The sequence below is a fragment of the Anoplopoma fimbria genome, chromosome 19, assembly GCF_027596085.1.
Source record: "Anoplopoma fimbria isolate UVic2021 breed Golden Eagle Sablefish chromosome 19, Afim_UVic_2022, whole genome shotgun sequence".
Classification (NCBI taxonomy): domain Eukaryota; kingdom Metazoa; phylum Chordata; class Actinopteri; order Perciformes; family Anoplopomatidae; genus Anoplopoma; species Anoplopoma fimbria.
In genome coordinates this window covers 10,126,105-10,145,085 of record NC_072467.1, presented here as the reverse complement: position 1 = coordinate 10,145,085, position 18,981 = coordinate 10,126,105, and the positions used below count along the sequence as shown (strand labels likewise).

The following is an 18,981-nucleotide window of genomic DNA, read 5'->3' as shown; positions in this document are numbered from 1 at the left end:
TTCGGCATTTCACAGCTGTATCACTGAGACGGAATTTATCGAAAGGACAAACGAGGAGAGATAAATAGCCAAAAATGAGAAGCTTTACATGACAGTCTTCTCCCTATAGATTTCAATTTGAATGATGCGGATGATAATGAAATATATAAAAAGGAAGAAGGCTTAAAGGTGACCATGTTAAGTTTACTTCAGTGTTTGTCATGAAATGCAACTTGTTTATCCTTGAGGTTTAACAAACATATTGAGCCTATTTCCATCCTCAAAAAGCACCTACAAGGCCTATTGTTTTGAATTATTTAAATCCTGCATTGTTAATGCAGGATTTGCTTGCAGTCTTCTTCTTCGTTATATTTGTTGCAGCATTTTAATGCTTCGTTGTGCATGTATGCCACTGGTGAAATAGCAAGAAACTACAAGTTACAATGCTCACATGTGTGCAATATGCAAACCAAACAGGGTGCCACTCGTAAAACTATTGTTCCACTGCACCCCTAGTGGTCAAAAACTCCACAGGGTACCTTAAATGACCAACCAGCCTGAAAGCTGTCACAAATTTCCCCACTTGACTGTGCAATCTGTGTCTGAAAGTGATACATTTGAAACATTATCAAATTGGGGAGATGCCTTTGCCTTGATTTATTTTGTCATCCACTCGTGTCTTTCTATTGACTTAGTATGCAGTCGTGCTGACTCTAAAATTCACCTAGGGCGTAGCTTAAATCCAGTCTGGATAGAAAGTCTTTGTCTAAACCATCCTCTCTGTCTCCTTTCTGTCTGAGTCCAGGCTGATTTGTTCGTTATATTCTATAGATGTTGGTATCCTCAGTTCATCTTGCTCACTAATGGTGATTTGTCTGTCTGTCTTCTCTAACAGTTCGAGGCGTTTGTGTACGAGGGCTCTACGGGAGTGGTGGTCAACCTGACAGTAGACGACAGGGATGACCCAGATACGGGGGCGTGGAGAGCGATCTACTCTATAATTAACGGAGATCCCACACTGAGCTTTGAGATCCAGACCAACCCAGACAATAATGAGGGAATGCTGTCTGTTGTCAAGGTAAAGTACATCAAACTATCCAATGCATTCATATGCGGCAGTTGGTAATACAATCAACCTTCTCTTACATTCATTATCACTTCCCCCTTCTTCAGCCTCTGGACTACGAGGACTTAACGTTACACAAGCTACTCATCAAAGTGGAGAACGAGGACCCACTGGTTCCTGATGTCGGCTATGGGCCCAGCTCCACAGCCACCGTCCATGTCACGGTCCAGGACATCAACGAGGGCCCCGTCTTCTTCCCCGACCCCCTGATAGTCACCAGGATGGAAAACATTCCTTTGGGCAGCTTTGTGGCCTCACTCAACGCCACAGATCCAGATAGTTTACAGATACAGAGCATCAGGTAAGGAGCATGGGCTGAAAATTGTGGAAAAAGGGCCAGAGTTGCAAAACTGTACTTGTCCTGTGTATACAAAAATGAGAAGATGAAATGAATGGGAGAGAGCATGTTTGTGGCGTGCAGTTGAATGACATCTGCTGTATCTCAGTATTATCAGTAATGAGCTTTCTGACATTCATTCAGTTTTCCTCTGTTCAGATTAGCAACATAATCAAGTCTTGTTTGCTAATGGGACTCTTTGAGAAGCACTTAACTTTTTTTCTTTCATAGCAGGGCAGTTCTCTTATGTCAGTTAGCTTTCAGATAGTTGTATCCCTCTCATCTGATTCCCATCTCATCCATCCCTGCTTACCCAATGCTTTCATTGCTTGTTAGGCATCTTTATTCGTCTGTGTTGTATAAACAGATGAAATATTCTGCCTGGGCAATTTGCGATTTACTGGCACAGGTCAAACCATCCACCCCAGTCAACTGAAAATTCACAGAATAGGATCATTAACTTTAACTATGTTACAGAAAATGCCCTTCCCTCAAATATTACCATCATTATAAGAGGAAGGCTGTTATTTTCACTATATGCTACATTCAAAAGTATTAATTTCAATACCAGATGGAGCCCTATGGTGTGTGATGCACTTCCTTTTACAAGATAGAAAACTCATTGCAGTTATTGGCTTTCAGGCCTAATTTGTTCTCGATTGAGAATGCTCTATTTCTGCACCCTTGGAGATATATATCACGCCAAAAATTGTGTTAAGTAAACACATGGGGATAATAATGACCCGGGGGAAATAAAACTCACCACATTGTGACTTTAATGCTCAAATTATTGATGCTGCTTTATGGGCTGTGAAACGTAGTCTCCATGTCCGTATCAAATGCATAACGTGGAGTTGTTCAACAAAATGTTGCATAGGAGTCGGGACTTGTGCCCATAAAGCTTTGACAAGTAGAGTCTGAGTTCACCAGTCAGGTCACATGACCCTATCAATTTCAAAATGTCTAAGAACACAAACTGGTCTCTGAATACATATTTTACTCTGAGTTTCTGGGAAGAACAAGAACCATGCTCTATTATACACTCCCTTAGGCAAGAAGCTTATTTTAATCTATATCCAGTAGCTCCATGTGATTGGCCGAGGTCTATCTGTATTTTGGAAGTTTGTGTTGCCTTTGTTGATTTAACCTTAACATTGGTCAATGGCCATTATTTGATTTAAAATCTAAACAAACTTTGCACATCAAAAGTAAATATATATATATATATATAGATAGATAATAGATATATGTTATTTTTCTGTCCATAGAACCAAGCCTCAAGCGTGGCTAGAGGTCATGCAGGTTTAAGAGATCTTGGATCATTAGGGCCTCTTAGCTTCATTCTGAAATGATATCACTGGGGGATTTGATACCCCTTAAACTAGAAAGGTAGAATCAGGGTTATAAAAGTTCCTCTTTCACTGACTTCATACATCCGACTATCGAGCAGTGAAAGCTTTTCTCCAAACCAAGTGTGAAGTAGAAAAACTGTTTTTCTATTTAGCATACAGTCTTGACTGCGTCTTATCTGCTCGTCCTTCAGCAGCTATGGGTCTTCAGTAACCCATTTACCACATCCACTGCTCCTGAATAGCACTCAGCACAAGTTTCAGCAGTATGTTATCATTGAACGACAGCATAAAAGAATGAATTTCTATATGACTCACTCAGATTGGGGTTGGGTTAGGTTCCGAGGTTGGCTAGTTCTCGTCTGTTTACGCATTTCTTTCTGACACACCAACTATTTTGATATTTCCATTTGTATTTTTAAACTATGCTGATGACTTAAAAGCCTTCCCCAAATAATTTGGTGACATTTTATCTATCTATAGCCATGGCGGGCTCTCTGTTTACGACACCTTCTTTGCATCTTTGACTGATCTTCCAAGTCGTATATTTGCATCCTTCTAACTTTATCTTTGCTGCTCCGCTCCTCTCATCTTCAGCATACATTTCTGTATTTATTTCATGGCCTCTGTGTTGGTAGTCATTTCATCCTCTGACATTTTGCCAGTAACAGTGACTTTGAAGTGTCATAACTGTGACCTGCAGACAGGTTGAGGACAGTGTGAAAGAAAGACAGTTGGAATGGTTGAACTAGGGAGAGAGCGTGTAGTAAACAAAAGTAAAAAAAAAAAATCTGTTTAAAAAAAAAAAAAAAAAAATAGGAGGAGATCTGTTTACCTTCCTCTTTCCTTCCCTGTCTGTCTCTGAATAACTCTGTTAGTGTGGATGTTTGTGTGTATTTGTGAGTCTGTGTCTCAGTGTGTCTGCCCTTTGGGATGCATAGGTCAAATGCATTTGACATAGAACACAATCGGTGTGACTCGCCGGTCAGAGTGAGTAGCACAAAGTTCCCAACACACACACATGCATGCTTGTATGTCTGTATTTGTGAGGACTATTTAAGTCCTTAAGATAAATGCACGTACACTTAACAGGCTTTTATTGTTTTTACTTAACACTTTACATAACAGTCTTGTCCATGCACTTTTTTGGCAAGAAATAGCATGTGGAGAAACAAAACGTAGCCATCTGCTAAACTCAACATTTGCATAACACTATGCAGCTTAGCAGTATTTGCACAGGACTATTGTTACCTGGGGTCCTAGTGTGATTTATAATACACAGGAGGGCTGTTCTTAAACCTGTGCAAATCTGCATTGGGGGACATTTCTAGACAGCAGTTAGACCCAGAGCAAAAACAGGCCCCATTTCAACAGGATTAATGTGGAATAAAATATTTACCATGCTGCTTTAGCTTAATTGATAATTGCAGATGACATTTTTAGCCATTGCCAAATTGTGAAGCTTGAGATGAGCTGCTTAAACTCAGTAAAAGAAAAACACAGAGATAAACATACAGATGCACTACTATACTGGGGGTCTGTTAAGATGGGATTTTTAATTAAAATGGTAGCTATAGTCACAGTCAAATTATATTTAACTTTTGTGATGTGGAACTCAGCAGTTCCCAATCGCCCTGTGTGGGCCAGTGCAGTTTTTATACTTCCTAAATCATTAATGTGTTGATAACATGAAAAATGATTTCATAGGATACCTACGAACTACGGTGCATTATTTTTCATAGGTATAGCCACGTATGCAGGATGAGACCAGCCTTCTTAGTGAATATGGTATGGAGCTGTAGAGGATGGTTGGCTGCCTACCTACATCCACCCCCACCACATTTATTAGATCAGGCGGAGGAAGAAGATGCAGAAACTAATTTACAGCCCATTTTTGACCAAACACACACCTTCTCCTGGGAGTTTGCTCTTCACCAAAGTCAAGTGCAAGTTTATACAATGGACATGGTTAGCTGGTCACTCTAAATCATATTTAATAGGAAAAAAATATGTATGTACGCAAGTTCAATATTTTATCAAAAAACATTGTAATATTTCAGAGGAAGAGAAAAGAGAGGGAAAATATTTGTGTGCGTATTAAACAAGTGAGGTACATGTTAATAGTGAGCTATAGGGTTACTGGCAGACAGATGTTTTTTTTCCTAAAGTAGTTCCCAAAATGTCGAACAATTCCAATTAGTCCTTTTTTTCAGAAAATCTGACTTTATTTGTAAGGAAAAATAGCAGAGAACATTGTGCTAAGTGGTTCAATTCTTAAAATTTGAAACCCTCCTGAAAAAGAAGAGAAGGTTGATCGCCTTATCGTCTGTAACGCAGATGAGCTGAAAGAAAACATTCACTTTTCTGTATGCTGAGTTTGAAATGGATTCAAACGACCCTAACTTGACCAGAGCCACCATAAGTGGCTTCAGCTACACCGATCTAGAGCAATAGGAAATATTGCAAGAACACAATCCCAGACAATGTGAGAATTTTTTGAACATACTGAAACACTAATTAGCTGATCCAAGACAGGTGTGCAGGCAGGTGTTGATCACAGCAGCAATCAGGGGACCTGCAGTTGCAAGAAGCTCACTGAGGACATCTAGAGAGCAGGTGCAGGAACAAAGGTGTCTTTATGATACCTCGTCCATAATTGTGCTACAGATTGCCTAGTGAGGTATTAATCACTTCAGTTTCGATCTTAATACATGTTTTACACAGGATCGCAGAATTAAGATCAAGCTTTAAGACACCCATGCACATAAATGGAAATTTTGTCCGAAGGTCTTAATCACTCAAATTGCAACAATTATTGATTCTCTTTGAAGTTTTAGGAATATGCTTCAAACACTGCAGATAGTTTAGGTACAGGCTGTGCTGTGAAGCTTCTCATTAGCCTGGTTTCCAGTCCACAGCCAAGAAGAACCTAGCAGGGTTAATCAGGGCCACCTCATTATCCAGGTTATTAGACAGCTTTCCTTTACCTTGTATTTTTCTTCTTCATATTGTCGAGAAAAAGGTTATTTGCCTGTGAGGCTGTAACATTTCAGCAAATAAATAAATGAAATCTGTTACACTTTGACCACAAACACTTTGAAGTAGCCAAGACTCCAAATGGTCTTATATTCATAATGTTGATGACATGAGGCAAACGATTCTGAAAGAGGTGTAATTAAATCTTAATGATGTAAAAATGGTTTCACACAACACCAACAGTTCACATGAATAACATGATACTTCTATTTATACATACTTTTAAACAAATTTAAACAGAAGTCATGTTTAAATGTATTTAATTCGGTGCAGGGAAGAAAAAAAATGTATTTAAAAAAAGAACAAAGCATTTTTTCCTTTCCTCAAACTAAAAACTGGCCTTAGACTGTCTTTACTCCCTCTCTCTTGTAAACGGACACGTTACATAATTACAGCAAACGTGAGTCTTTTTTAATTCTGTTCAGTATTTAGGCCAAACTTTTAGGCTGTGGGGGAATTTGTCTGTAGAAATATTCTCGCCCTATTCATTGGTTAAGGGCTTTAGTCAAGTAGAATGGTGTTATGACAGAGAGAACGAAACGGGAGACAGAGAAAGTTTTTTACTGAATTTCTGGTAAACCTCTGACTCTAGAAGTGTTTTTCTTGTTGCGTGGGTGCTTGACATTGAGGAAATATGTAGCGCTTCAGGGTAGTTTTGTACCTTGTAATCTGTAAAAAGTTTAGTCAGAAAGTTAACTCTAATATTTACTGAAATCATATCCTAAAAAATTGACTCTTCATGTTGCTCCGGTGCCAATCCAGTAGGCTGTGAAGAGGGGAGCAAATAATCTAAAGTGTCATTAAGAAAGTTTGACTAATTCAATTACGTCTCCTTTCCAGTGACAGGACTTTCATCGGTTGTCAAATAACTATTTACATTGAAGTAATTGATGCTTGATGGGAAAGGAGAGGGTGTTCTCAGCAGAAAGCGAATGCACTCATGGCCATAGTTGAACACTTGAGTGCAGTGAATCATGGAGGACAGTCTGCAGAGGTGATACTAACATTGCTTTTCTTTGTCTTCTTGATATTTTTGCTTGTCCAGTGTGTGTGTGTGTGTGTGTGTGTGTGTGTGTGTTTTCTTTCAAGTGATCACAGTAAATATTTTCAGCTTTTTTCCACTAAAACCACACAACAGGTCGAAATGTACCAGACATTTCCAAAGATTTTCCACCACATGGAAAAGCTGTAGACAGATAAAACTGAATGCTTTGAACCACAGACGGATGAAAAGTCTGAGTGGGGGAAACGATCAATAGCATTGAAAAAAAAAAAAAAAATCAAGTGGGTTTCAGATGTATATGTTGTCATGATGTACTATACTACATGTCCCAGTTTAGCCCATGCTCCGAGGTCGACTTCTCCATCTTCTCTGAAGTACATTTAACCTATTTTCCTCTCCTGGTTTTTGAAAATAGAAAGAATCTCAAACAGTTGAGTCGTCCATAATTCAGAAGCAGTCTACTTTTACTTCTAACTCTGGTAATTTTCAAGTTAAAAGGGATGGGACTTAAAGGAAGAAGGATGGGAAGCTGGAATGCCAGGCGTGAAAACTGGCAGGTAGCTTTGAGGAGACGAGGTAAGGGAGGAGAGAGTGAGACAGATCAACGAACGAGCGGACAGACAGACTGTGAGGATGACAGAGTCTGTGTGAAGGAGAGAGGTGTTGAATGCTACAAAGGCTGACCTGTGAGGGGTCAGACAGTGTGATCACCTTAAGATGTCACTGGAATTGTCCCTGTCTACACGGGAGAACGAACAAAAGCAAAAAAAAGAGAGACAGAGAGGATGCAGGAAACGAGATAAAGATGACAGTAAAACACACCAAGAGAGCACACAGGGGAGGACAGAATGTTGGGAAGGAGCCAGCGGAGAATAATTCATCCACTGACTGTCACACGTTTTTAATAATACAAGTAGATTGTCATTAAAGAAGATTTGATTGGCTGAGACTGCCCTGCAAATGTGTCCGGCCAGATATGCTGGGCCTGTTAACCATTCTGGATGCTGCAACGTTCACAAAGTGCAAAGTTACTGTGGGATGAAGAAGGAGAGTAAAGTAAAGAGGAAATCAATAATACTTTTGCTGAACTTGTGCTAACTAATTCCAAAAGTTTGCCCAAAGTTCAAAGTGGCCATACTCACACAACAGCAGGGCAGATTTGTTTGACCTGAAGTTCGCTGCCTGTCTCCTTCCCAGTCTCTCCCTTTCTGTCAACGCATCACATTAAAAATTAACCCTGTAAAAAGAACCCAAAACCGCAGAGCCGGTAACTGGATCATTGGTACAACAATTTTGTGTGTAGGCTTAGTGTGAAAAACTACACATAATCAAATTTTTTCCTTATTTTGATGACTGCACGTGTCCATTTTTCATGACAGTTTACATAAGCTTAATACAGAAACGTAAACCTGCAAACTAGCATATAGTAACAGATTAATGATAATTGTAGAAGCTACGATATCTATGGTATATTGATTCCTGCATTGGTGCCCTGTTTAAATGAATCCAGCCAAAGTTTGTTTTGCTCTTATTATTTAGTTTGGTATGATGCACCGATATGTTCATAGAACTTTTCTCTCGCCATGGCTCAGGTCTGTTAAGTCATTGTTTGCAGTGCAATAAGAGGCATTGATTTTGTCAGAGCAAAACAGTTTGAAGGTTTGAAATTTGTTATCAAATCTTGTCTTTTCTCATCAGAAACCAGTATACAGACAAATGGACGTAATTAACCCATGCATACCCTCAACTAGGGCTACACGGTGGTGTAGTGGTTAGCACTGTCGCCTCACAGCAAGAGGGGCCCGGGTTCAATTCCCGGGCTGGACAACCTTCTGTGTGGAGTTTGCATGTTCTCCCTGTGTCAGCGTGGGTTCTCTCCGGGTTCTCCGGCTTCCTCCCACAGTCAAAAGACATGCAGCTTAGGTGCATTGAAGACTCTAAATTGCCCGTAGGTGTGGATGTGAGTGTGAATGGTTGTTTGTCTCTATATGTCAGCCCTGCGACAGACTGGCGACCTGTCCAGGGTGTACCCTGCCTTCGCCCATTGACAGCTGGGATCGGCTCCAGCACCCCTGCGACCCTTAACTGGATAAGCAGGTTACGGAAAATGGATGGATGGATGGATACCCTCAACTAAGTGGCTAGAAGAAAGGGAGTTTAATTGGTTTTCACTGTGCCTTAAATGTGCTGTGCTGGCTTGCTTAAGGATGTCGAATCTGAATGAAACTGCCATTTGCCAACAGTGTAAAGTTGCTGCATCACTTTGCATACTTCTTCAAACCTCCAAACCTACCAAACTGCCACCTAAAAGGGGACAGGACCACGAATGCTACAGTTTGAGGCAGCATTGCATCATCTAAGAGCAGAAGACGGGCTGTCTTAGAGAAAGTTTCAAGGATATGAGTTGCCGGTTTTTCATTTTAATGTCTCTGCAGAGCGAAACAGGCTGAGCCATACAGTCTCCTCTATTTTTTCTACCCTCTCTTTCATCTGTCCCTCGGGGATGTGAGGGGGCTGATTGCGGGCTAATCAGATGTTTAGATTTGTTTCTCATTTCTAGCAGCTGAGTAAAGGCTTGCCGACACGCGGTACATGAGGGGAGAGAGAGTTAGAGAGAGAGAGAAAGACAGAGAGAGAGGGAGAGGTTTCGCAGGGAGAGGCTTTAGTTTTACAGTCAGAATGCCAGGAAATAATTAAAACAATCCCAAAATATGCCAAGAGGAACGGGTAGAGAGTGATGCTGTGCTGTGAAGCAGTAGTAAATTGCTTTTCTTCCTCTTAATTACAAGGTTATGCTTTTCCACTGATGCAAAGAGGTGCTATTATGCACCTATTATGATAATACCGTTTTTTTGTCCTTTGTGGTGTTACTCAAGCTTGCTAATTTATGAAAATGATGTTGCACCCAGTGAGCCGAGCACACTGGTGTCACTGTATGCATGTGCGGATCCACTCCTGTGCCGTCTCTCTGCATTCGTGTTTCAAAGGAGTGTCCTCGCATACTCGTCCCTGTTCCTGCCAAATATTGACAACGCAAACCTCTCATTCTCATTCCAGCCCGCCTTCCCTCTGCGCTTGCTCCACTGTTGCTGTTAAGTCGACACAGTGGGTCTTTGTTCAGCACACCCAGCCGACTGTCTGCAGTTGTTGAGTGGAGTTGGCAGAGAGCCTCCTGTAGACTCTACCTGGCTCTCAGCAAACAATAGTGGAAAGAGCGAAGAGAGCCTTTGAGGTTGTGTAAAAAGGTAAATCAAACGTATAAGTTGGGTCATTATTTCGTCACGCTCAAGCTAGGACAGGATGCTGGATCAGTAACTGTAATTAGTAGACAAAACAAAACAAAACAAAGAGACTGTCCTCTCTGGCGCTTCAGCCCATAGAGACATGCAAAGAGGAAATCCGAGTACAAAGAATATAATTAAAGGTAAAGGAAAGCGTCTCCTGTCACTCCTTACATTCAGACAGCATCCTTTCTCTCTGTAACCACCTCTCCACTGAGTCCATTTTTCCCAGTCTTTCACCTTTCTCTCCTTTAATTCACACATATAATGTCTGATTCGTGTGTTGCCTTATGCATAACTCATCTATGATTAAGGTTGTAGCTAAGTGGTGTGGTTTAATGTGTTCCTATTAGCTGTTCCCTGCCTACTCATATGTTAAGGTCAGGCTTTGATAGGGGATGTCTTGAAGGTGTATGCATGGTAAGGATGAAGAATGACAGGAAATACTTTTTACTACATCTTGTGAAGGCATGCTGTGACAGTCTTCCATGATTGCCAATTAAACCCCTCAGCCTTTTCCTAACAATGCATATACACATCCAGCACTGTCGATACCTTAATTAAATCTCAGTCACGCACGTCACACCTTCTCTTACACCTCTAGTGTCCAAGTTCACATACTTGCCCCGCTGACACGTACACAAAGACAAACCCTCGACTGAATCTCTGTGACAGATGATTGATGCGACAGGCGGCAGCGTTTGCTTTCCCCTTTCCTAGTGCTGTCACATTTATTTCCCCTGTATAGACCTGCTGCACTGTGCTGATACAGAGCAGAAATATGAACAGGTGTGGCACGGGTAATTTGTCCACATGGCCTGGAGCAGTGGTTGGCCCAAAACTGGGCAGCTCAGCTCAGTTCAGCTCAAGTTGAAATCCAGCCCAGAGCGGCTGACCGAGGACTTTGTAGGTGACCCCAAAGGAGTCCCTTATTTTTCAGCCACAAAGGCTTCAAAGCCAAATTCTCTCTCTCTTTTTCTCCCTCTGTCTCAGAAAAAAAGAATAAAAATGAGAGAGACCGAATTTTCAATATGCCTCAAAGTTTATCACAGCTTAAAAGGAACACAAATGGTTTTGACCTCTGACTTATATTACAGTTAATGCCCCACTTTAGCTATAAGACATGTTCAAAATGAAATCCAGTGATTGTTTCTGTTCAGTGGGAGGGCTATTTCAGGTCTTGTGCCAAAAATGGGCACCAGATTCCTGCAATGAGTTGGGTAACTTCTGGTTCATGGTACTTTCAGAGAAGGTAATAACAGGAGAAAGGTACAAAAAGAAGTATTGTTAATGTCCACCTCGACTAGATTTTTATTCATTCTAACAGTCAGTAATTGTCTGGCCACTTAAATCTCAATATGATGTTTGGAGATCTTCTCATTAGCTTGGAAACATAAGCATTCATTTGGAGCTGTGTTTCTGGCAGAGTGGTGAGTGTTAGTCCCATATTCACCCTATTTTTAGCTCTGGTTTTGGTCTCCACCAACTCCTGGAGGAAAATATTTGTCAGCTACAGTACATGCTTGACTTGGTTGATTATCTAGAGGCGTACACTGTCTCTCTCCCACTGGGTGCTGGGCAGGTAGTGTGCAGTCAGTCAAAAACCTGCCTGCTGTAGCCGCTGAAGTGAGCAATGAGACTAAACCGAACGTTGTGGGCCCAAACTATGAAAACTCTCTGCAGGATTGTCATTACGAGTGACACTTGTCACATACAAGTAGCTGTGGAATCTATAATTAACATAAAAATATAGATCATTGCCACTTTAATGCAGGTACCCACACTGTATGAGCTGTGCGTACATAACACATGACATTTGAGAGGACTCAGTCTGCGCCTCTGCCAATGAGGTGGTCTGAATGCTAAATGCAAGTTCACAGAATCGTTTTAAAACATGGAGACTTTTGCCTCTGTAATCCGCCCATCACTTCTTTTTTTTGTTATTTTCATCATTGCCTCACTATCTAACCCCATAGGACCTCTCAGCGGGTTTAGATACAGGAAAGTTTAGGTCAATAGACTTATTTAAATGGATCGAGTTGCATCAAAAATAGATTTAGAGATAATTTTGGGCTACAGGTTTGCAAAACTGAACCTGCACAGCACTCTGACTGGCTCCTCAGATGACACCACCAGAGATGAACTAGAGCCAAAAGGAGACTTGGAGGAGTCTGCGATAAAAAGCGGGATTCATTGGCATTGCACATTTATTCACAGTTCCAGTTCTCATGTGTTCCCGTCTTATCGCGATCCTTGATCCCCATTCTTATCTCGCTCTCCCTGCCCTGCGCACGTTCCCTCTCTCTTTCCTCCTCCTCTCGCTTTATTAGCTGTGGATTTGGATGAAGTGTACAGATGGTACGGCCAAACCCAAGTTGGCACAACCCCTGCACTTTTACTATGTGTCTCTTTGAGTGTTCTTATATCTACTGCTCACACACAGCAGTTCTCAGATAGAAACACACTATGATACTTTCTTCCTCTCTGTAAGTTAGACTCCAATCACGGGTAGATCTTGCTGACAGAAGAGAGAAAAATAAAATGATTGAGAGTCATTTTAAAGATAGCATGATAATGTAAGAGTGAGGACAGAGAGAACAAGAGAGAAAGTCAGAAAATGGGGGGAAGTGAAGGGGGTAGTGAGATAAATGCAAAATAGGTTTTCCTGTAATATGCTGTCATTGGCATCCAAGTGTATGAGTACACACTAAGTTTGCAGTGCACTGCAGAAAACTGAAAGTGGGGAACACTGACACTTGAAATAGCAAGTCTAAGCTCTTATGTGGTACTGTTGGTGTGTGTGTGTGTGTGTGTCTGTAAAGAGGGTATAAGGTACTTTATAATAGTTTAGTAGGAGGACAAAATGGTCAGCTTTTCAAGTGAACAAACATAGCAGAGTTATATGACCTCCCCCTCTCTTTACAAACTTACATCAATTTACATATTCTATTTGGATGCATTTCCCTTTGCTTCAGACAGTTTGAATCATGATGCTTTAAAGCTTATTAGAAACACCTGGGAATCACATATTGTGTTGTTGTTTGACACAGATCTTTGTCTCATTTTGCATCACTATCTCTCCCTTACTACTGGGCTTTTTAATCTGCCAAACAGTAGTCTAGCTTCCAACCTTTCCTTTGCCCCTACCTGTATTCACTGTGTACCTTTGAACAACTCACAATCCTTTGCTTATGTAGTGAAGCCTGCAACAGCCTGATATAGGTGTGTTGGTAATGAACTTTATCACTGAAAGAAAGGATGCATTTGATTTTTGAGTTAGCCCAAGAGCTAAGTAGAATGTATTATACAAGGATCAACAGTAACATTGTATAATAAATACAGCACTGGCATATTATTTGCATACAATTCCAATTTAAGTAAATCTTCCTTTGACCCCAAAAAAAATCATCTCACAAGGGGGCACCAGACCCTGAGCTGGAAAACCAATTTACCTCTTAAAGTCAGTATATGCATGACCTGACCAGCTGTCCTGGATTGTTATGGCAGTTTTGTGAAACTTAATGATGCTCATTCGGAGAGGGAGGTGAGGGCATGAATACCCATCAACCCCTGCATCACCACACAGGCTCAGCAGCTCAGCTTTAATGTGGCCCTATTATGCTTTTCCACTTTTTCCCTCTCCTTTAGTGTGTTAGATATATTTTTATATATTTTACATGTAAAAGGTCGGTAGAGTGTAAAACCTGAAGTCCACACCTAAAAGGAGTTATCCTCCCCCTCAGAAGCTCCTGAGCTGCCTGAAACGGCTCGATTGAATTATCTCCTTTACTTCTGTAACTTTATGAGGTCATAATGGCACTCCTTCCGGCTAGTTTGGCCCGCCCTCAAACAACAAAAGAGAGAAACAGAGCTGAAGCTACGGAGGAAGATTTTTTTGAAATGTGAAACGTTGACCAATCACAACAGAGCGGGATAGCTGACCAATCAGAGCAGACTTTGCTTTCTGGAGGGAGGAGCAAGCGCTACAACGGAGCAGAGAGAGAGGGTGAGAAGAGGTGCTGCAGGACAGCATGATGAGAAAAACAAGGCGGATTATGAGCATTAACGCATGTAAACATGTTGTAACTGTAACTTGAGATAAAAATATGCACCCGGAAAATAGCATAATAGGGCCTATTTAAGAGAGAGAGATAGACGATTTCAGCGTATGCTTTGGGAGTTACTCATGGACTCTAACCTGATCTGTAACTCTGGGTAGTTTGACTCAGGAACTGTGGGAGCTGTGTCAAAATGACCAGTATGATTCCAAAAATGACTCCTAAACCTGTAAATTAACTTTTTAGATATTACCTCTACGGGTGGGGTCTTATTAGAGCTGGACTGATCACCTACAGAGAAAATCTCTGAATTTCCCCTTCAGCCCTACAGAACAAAGGCTTTAAAGGTTTGGTTCAGTCTCAGTGCTCTAATTAATTTCTTCACTAGCAGCACCATGTGGCTGCTGCATATCGTTTCTACCCTGCCTGCCCAGCACCAAATGGCAGACCACTGTGTCGACCATTGTTTTTTTTTAATCTGTCTCTTGTGAGTTCCCCAACTTTTTGAAAGTGCAATACTAAATTGCCCTTTAAGAGAGATTTGCTTCAGGAAGAAACAATGTGAAACAGGAGCGTTAAATGCTGGTAGGGGACGAATGCAGACTTTTGGTAAATTCTACCATAAATACTGTCATTTTTCTGCAGGAGGACAGTGTCAGTGTTTATCAACTTGATATGTCCTATGTGGTATGTTATTTATACAAGAATAAAAGTATGTAATATAAACTCCCACGTTGATCTCTAACATTTTGGTCAATTTAATATTGTGATTAATATTACATTAATGGGCGTATCTTCATAGTCCCAAACAACAGGTGGAACAAACTACACACTGTATGATAGGAAACAAATTAACCGAATTGAAAAGCACTTTAGTGGTCAACTTTTTGTATCAGAAAAGTGCAACGTCCAATTCAGAAAGTACATTTTTCAACCCCATTTGAGATCCTTCATCAATATTAATTAAAACTGTTGATCCAACAAACCTATATGCATTTAAAAGAGGAATCAAGACTCTATTATTGCTTCTTAGAAGAGGTGGCAGCAACATATCTTTCTTCAGAGAAAACAAACAAGAGCAATAATCTGCATTTATGCGAAGAGCTTTCCTTCACGGCACTCACTACTCAGCTTTTATCTTCTCTCTAAATTAGCTCTTACCATAAATTGTGTCTCTCCTTTTCAGTGTATCCCTACCGCACCTGTTATTGACACAAAAACACACACAGATGGGCACAATGTATGCGAGCATTTTGCTCCTGACGTAACTGGATTATGAGTGGGCGGCAAGCCTCTTTCTATCTCCTGCTCCCAGACCCCTTTGAGTTGTCTGAGAAAACTGAGGAACAAGGCTGAGATCAGAGTTAGAAGGAGCTTATCTCTCTCAACCAATCCAAAAGAGCGACAGTGAAACTTGTTTTTTTTATTTAATTGTTTAATTGTATCACACATTATTTGTGCCATCATTTTTTTTGTGATTACATTGTTTCGTTGTTTTTTATTTCCTTACTTAATGCAAAAATTACAGCCCCCTGCAAAATTACATGCTTTTTTACTACTTAACAAAAATTGGCAAATGCCTGCAATTTTCTTAAATCAAAGTATTTTGCAACTTGAAAGTGCATAATTTCTATCTAACTTATAATTTAAACCAATCCTTTATTTTTTATAAACATTGTAAGGAAGGCTATTCTTTATGTAAAATAATGTAAAAGACCCTTGTAGGTTGGTATTATATTACGTCTTTGGCTATGGATCTAATGAGTCACCTGAAAGTAAGACAGATGCCCAGACTCCTGCCAGCTCCGTCCAGGCTCCTCTGTGTCCTCTTACAACTAAGGGCAATCCCTTACCAAAACCTGCACTCTTACACACACACACACACACACACACACACACACACACACACACACACACACACACACACACACACACACACACACACACACACACACACACACACACACACATATACACAACCCCTGACTGGGCTATGATACCAGCTATAGCAGCTCAGAGTAGTCCCTCGGGGTGTAGCTCTGCAGACTGGTGAAAGACCAACATTGAGGTCACAGTGTGTGCCTCACGCCATGGCTCTTTCTGCCACTCAAGCAAAAAATCTGGACAAATCACTCTGCTGCCATAACAATTTTTTCACAGTGCAAGCAACCTCATGAGAGACTTTTGCTTCCAGTCATGTGTTTTACTTTTTTGCTTGCTTTTGTGTGTGCACGTTTTAAGCAGGTGTGTGTATTTGCAACTAAATGAGGACATGTGTGGTCATTGTGTTTGGGCGCTGTCTCATTTGTTGACTGATTTGTTTGGGCCCCTCTCTGGTTTTGGAGATAACCAACGTATAACCAGATGAATATTCCTAATGGCTTTTTAATGTCTTTCTAATTTGCCCTTTAAAGGGCTCTAATGGACTGTCCCCATGTTTGCACATCGAGGAGGAGCAGTGGATCGGACTCATTTAGTGGCTACCCTTGAGCATGCACTAAAGCAGACAGAAGCAGTACACTACTTCAGAACTTCTACTTTTGGATGAAACATAATAGCCTGATATTTTACTCAACAGCCTTCATAGCTCCATTGTATTTGGCTGCCAGTGATGGAATACCCTACGTGTCTGAAAGAGATTCCCAGGGTTTGTGCTTTAGAGTGAATCTGTGAGTTCATGTGGAATGAAAATTCACATTTAAGGGAAGATTTCAAGGATGAGCTGGTTGGGCTGCTCTGCTGATTTGAAATTCTGGTTAACACAGAGGGGTTTTTTGCTCACTCTGAAATAAGTCACAGAGGGATATAATGTCAAAATGTATGTATTACACAGCACATGTTCTAGTTTAATATTGTTGCTGTTACACTAAATGGGTTTTTGAAGCCAGAATCGAAATTGACATTTGAGAGAAAATTATAGACTTTGCATTTAAGAAAACATTTTGAGTACCACATGCGTTTGGTTATTAAATTTATAGTTAAACATTTTGGGAAATGCAGTTATCCACTTTCTTTTTGAAAAGTTTCTGTGCTGCTGAATTTGACAGCTTTTAGCTGAGCTTAGCTTCTGAATCGCATAAGCATGATGTAAAATAGAGTATGCAGTGTGTTTCATCTGAATGGTATGTGGATTTAGTGCATGTGAGAAATATCCAGATGTATGTTAGATTTGCAAGACTTTATGAGAATGCAGTGTGAGCTGCAACTGAAGGATGCCTTTCCTCATTCTTTGTATAGATGAGCTTGTAAGCGCTCAATCTGACAGCCGTATCGTTAGAGCAGGTCTGACGATCCGGCCTGCAGCAACATTCTGTGTCCGCCTAGCAGATTTGCTCTCACAAATGGGCTTTCTGGTCTCCTTTATGATATGTGTCTGATTGTCACATAAAACTGGGGATTGACAGACACGACCAAAACAAGCTTCTCCTTTTTCTGCACCAGTGCTTTTCTGGAAAGTTCAGAGATTTTCAACTGGAAGCCCTGCGAGCGTGTTGAGCACTCCAAAACAAGAGGCTGGGTTCAGTGCTTTTTCTCTCGGTGGCCACATATGCTCTCTACTCATTGGGAACAGTACATATTGATTGATACACATGATTGAGTATGTACAAGGCAGTATGTTGATGTGCGATTTTGAACAGAGCCTGGAAGCAGTCTTTGCGTCACAGTGTCGTTGTGTTCTTACTGCTTTACTAAATTGGAGAGACCCATGCCAGACAGTTGTTATGGCCTGTTTCTAGTCTTTAAACTACACTAAGCTAACCAACTGTGAATAAGAATATCTCTCAAAATAGCAAACTATTTATTTAAAGAATTATTACCAGGATATTTGCTGAGCAATACAATAAGATCCCTAAGATAATATAATAGCAATATTGTTCATGCCGTAGTACACTGACACATACAGATAATATAAATATACATTACATTTTTGGTAGATCCTTACGTACTTGACATTAAATATCCTAAAGGCTTCATTGTACTCTTGTGCATGTGTGTGTGCGTGTGTTTTTGCGTGTGTCTCGGTGTCACAATGTGGGGATGACAAAATGGTGAAGTAACACAGCGTGTGTGTCTGCCAGTGAAGCCAGTGATGGGAGGAGAGAGACATATGGAGGTTAATAACCTGTGAGCCAGGCTCTGTTTTATCGGAGTAGTTGGCCTTATGAATCATGTGGCTGATCCATGTGTGTTTGAGTGTGTGTAGGAAAGAGAGCATGTACAATGGAATATGTGTCATTATTAAGAGTGCATTTAACCTCGCAGCAGGCGAGCTGCCTCTTTTGTTACAGTAGAACATATGTGTTGGTTAACAGTAGTAATCACTGGCAGGGAAAGTGTGTGTGACTGAGAGCGAGAGGGGAAAGGTGTGAGCAGAGGTTGATTGCAAAGCCATTTCCCAAGGCTTTGTCGCGCTCTGTTAGCTGAGGAGCTCCATTTCAAAGACAATTTGTCTACTGCTGAGCACTTTAGCAAAGCGTGGCCTTGTGGTGAAGAAATTCTGTAGTCTTGTGTCTCTCAGTGTGTGTTTGTTTGTGCATGTAGGAAGAGGACCTTGTCTGAAGGTACACATAGTATGTGCTTAAAGTATATACGTGTGTGCACATTTCTGAATGTGTATCGAAAACTAGTGCAAATGAGCTTCAAAATCAATCACTTGTGACATTAACACCGATGCAAGCCCCTTCCAATCACCATCTACCAGCCATCAGTGGCTGGCTGAGTGGCCACATTAGCAGGGTCGCGATCCGCTCTTTGGCTGTTTTTCAAGGAGATGCCGACTTGGCCGTTCGCCCACAAGATTTTGGAGAGGTT

At 40.9% G+C, this 18,981-nt stretch overlaps 1 protein-coding gene across 1 annotated transcript in view; it reads left to right on the top strand.

Moving 5' to 3' along the window:
- The window catches only part of cdh13 (cadherin 13, H-cadherin (heart)), a 241,191-nt gene that overhangs the window by 171,491 nt on the left and 50,719 nt on the right, over positions 1–18,981 (top strand). Inside the window, exons 11-12 of the mRNA XM_054619535.1 lie at positions 875–1,057; positions 1,153–1,406. Coding sequence (XP_054475510.1) covers positions 875–1,057; positions 1,153–1,406 — 437 coding nt within the window. The remainder of the gene's footprint in view (positions 1–874; positions 1,058–1,152; positions 1,407–18,981) is intronic.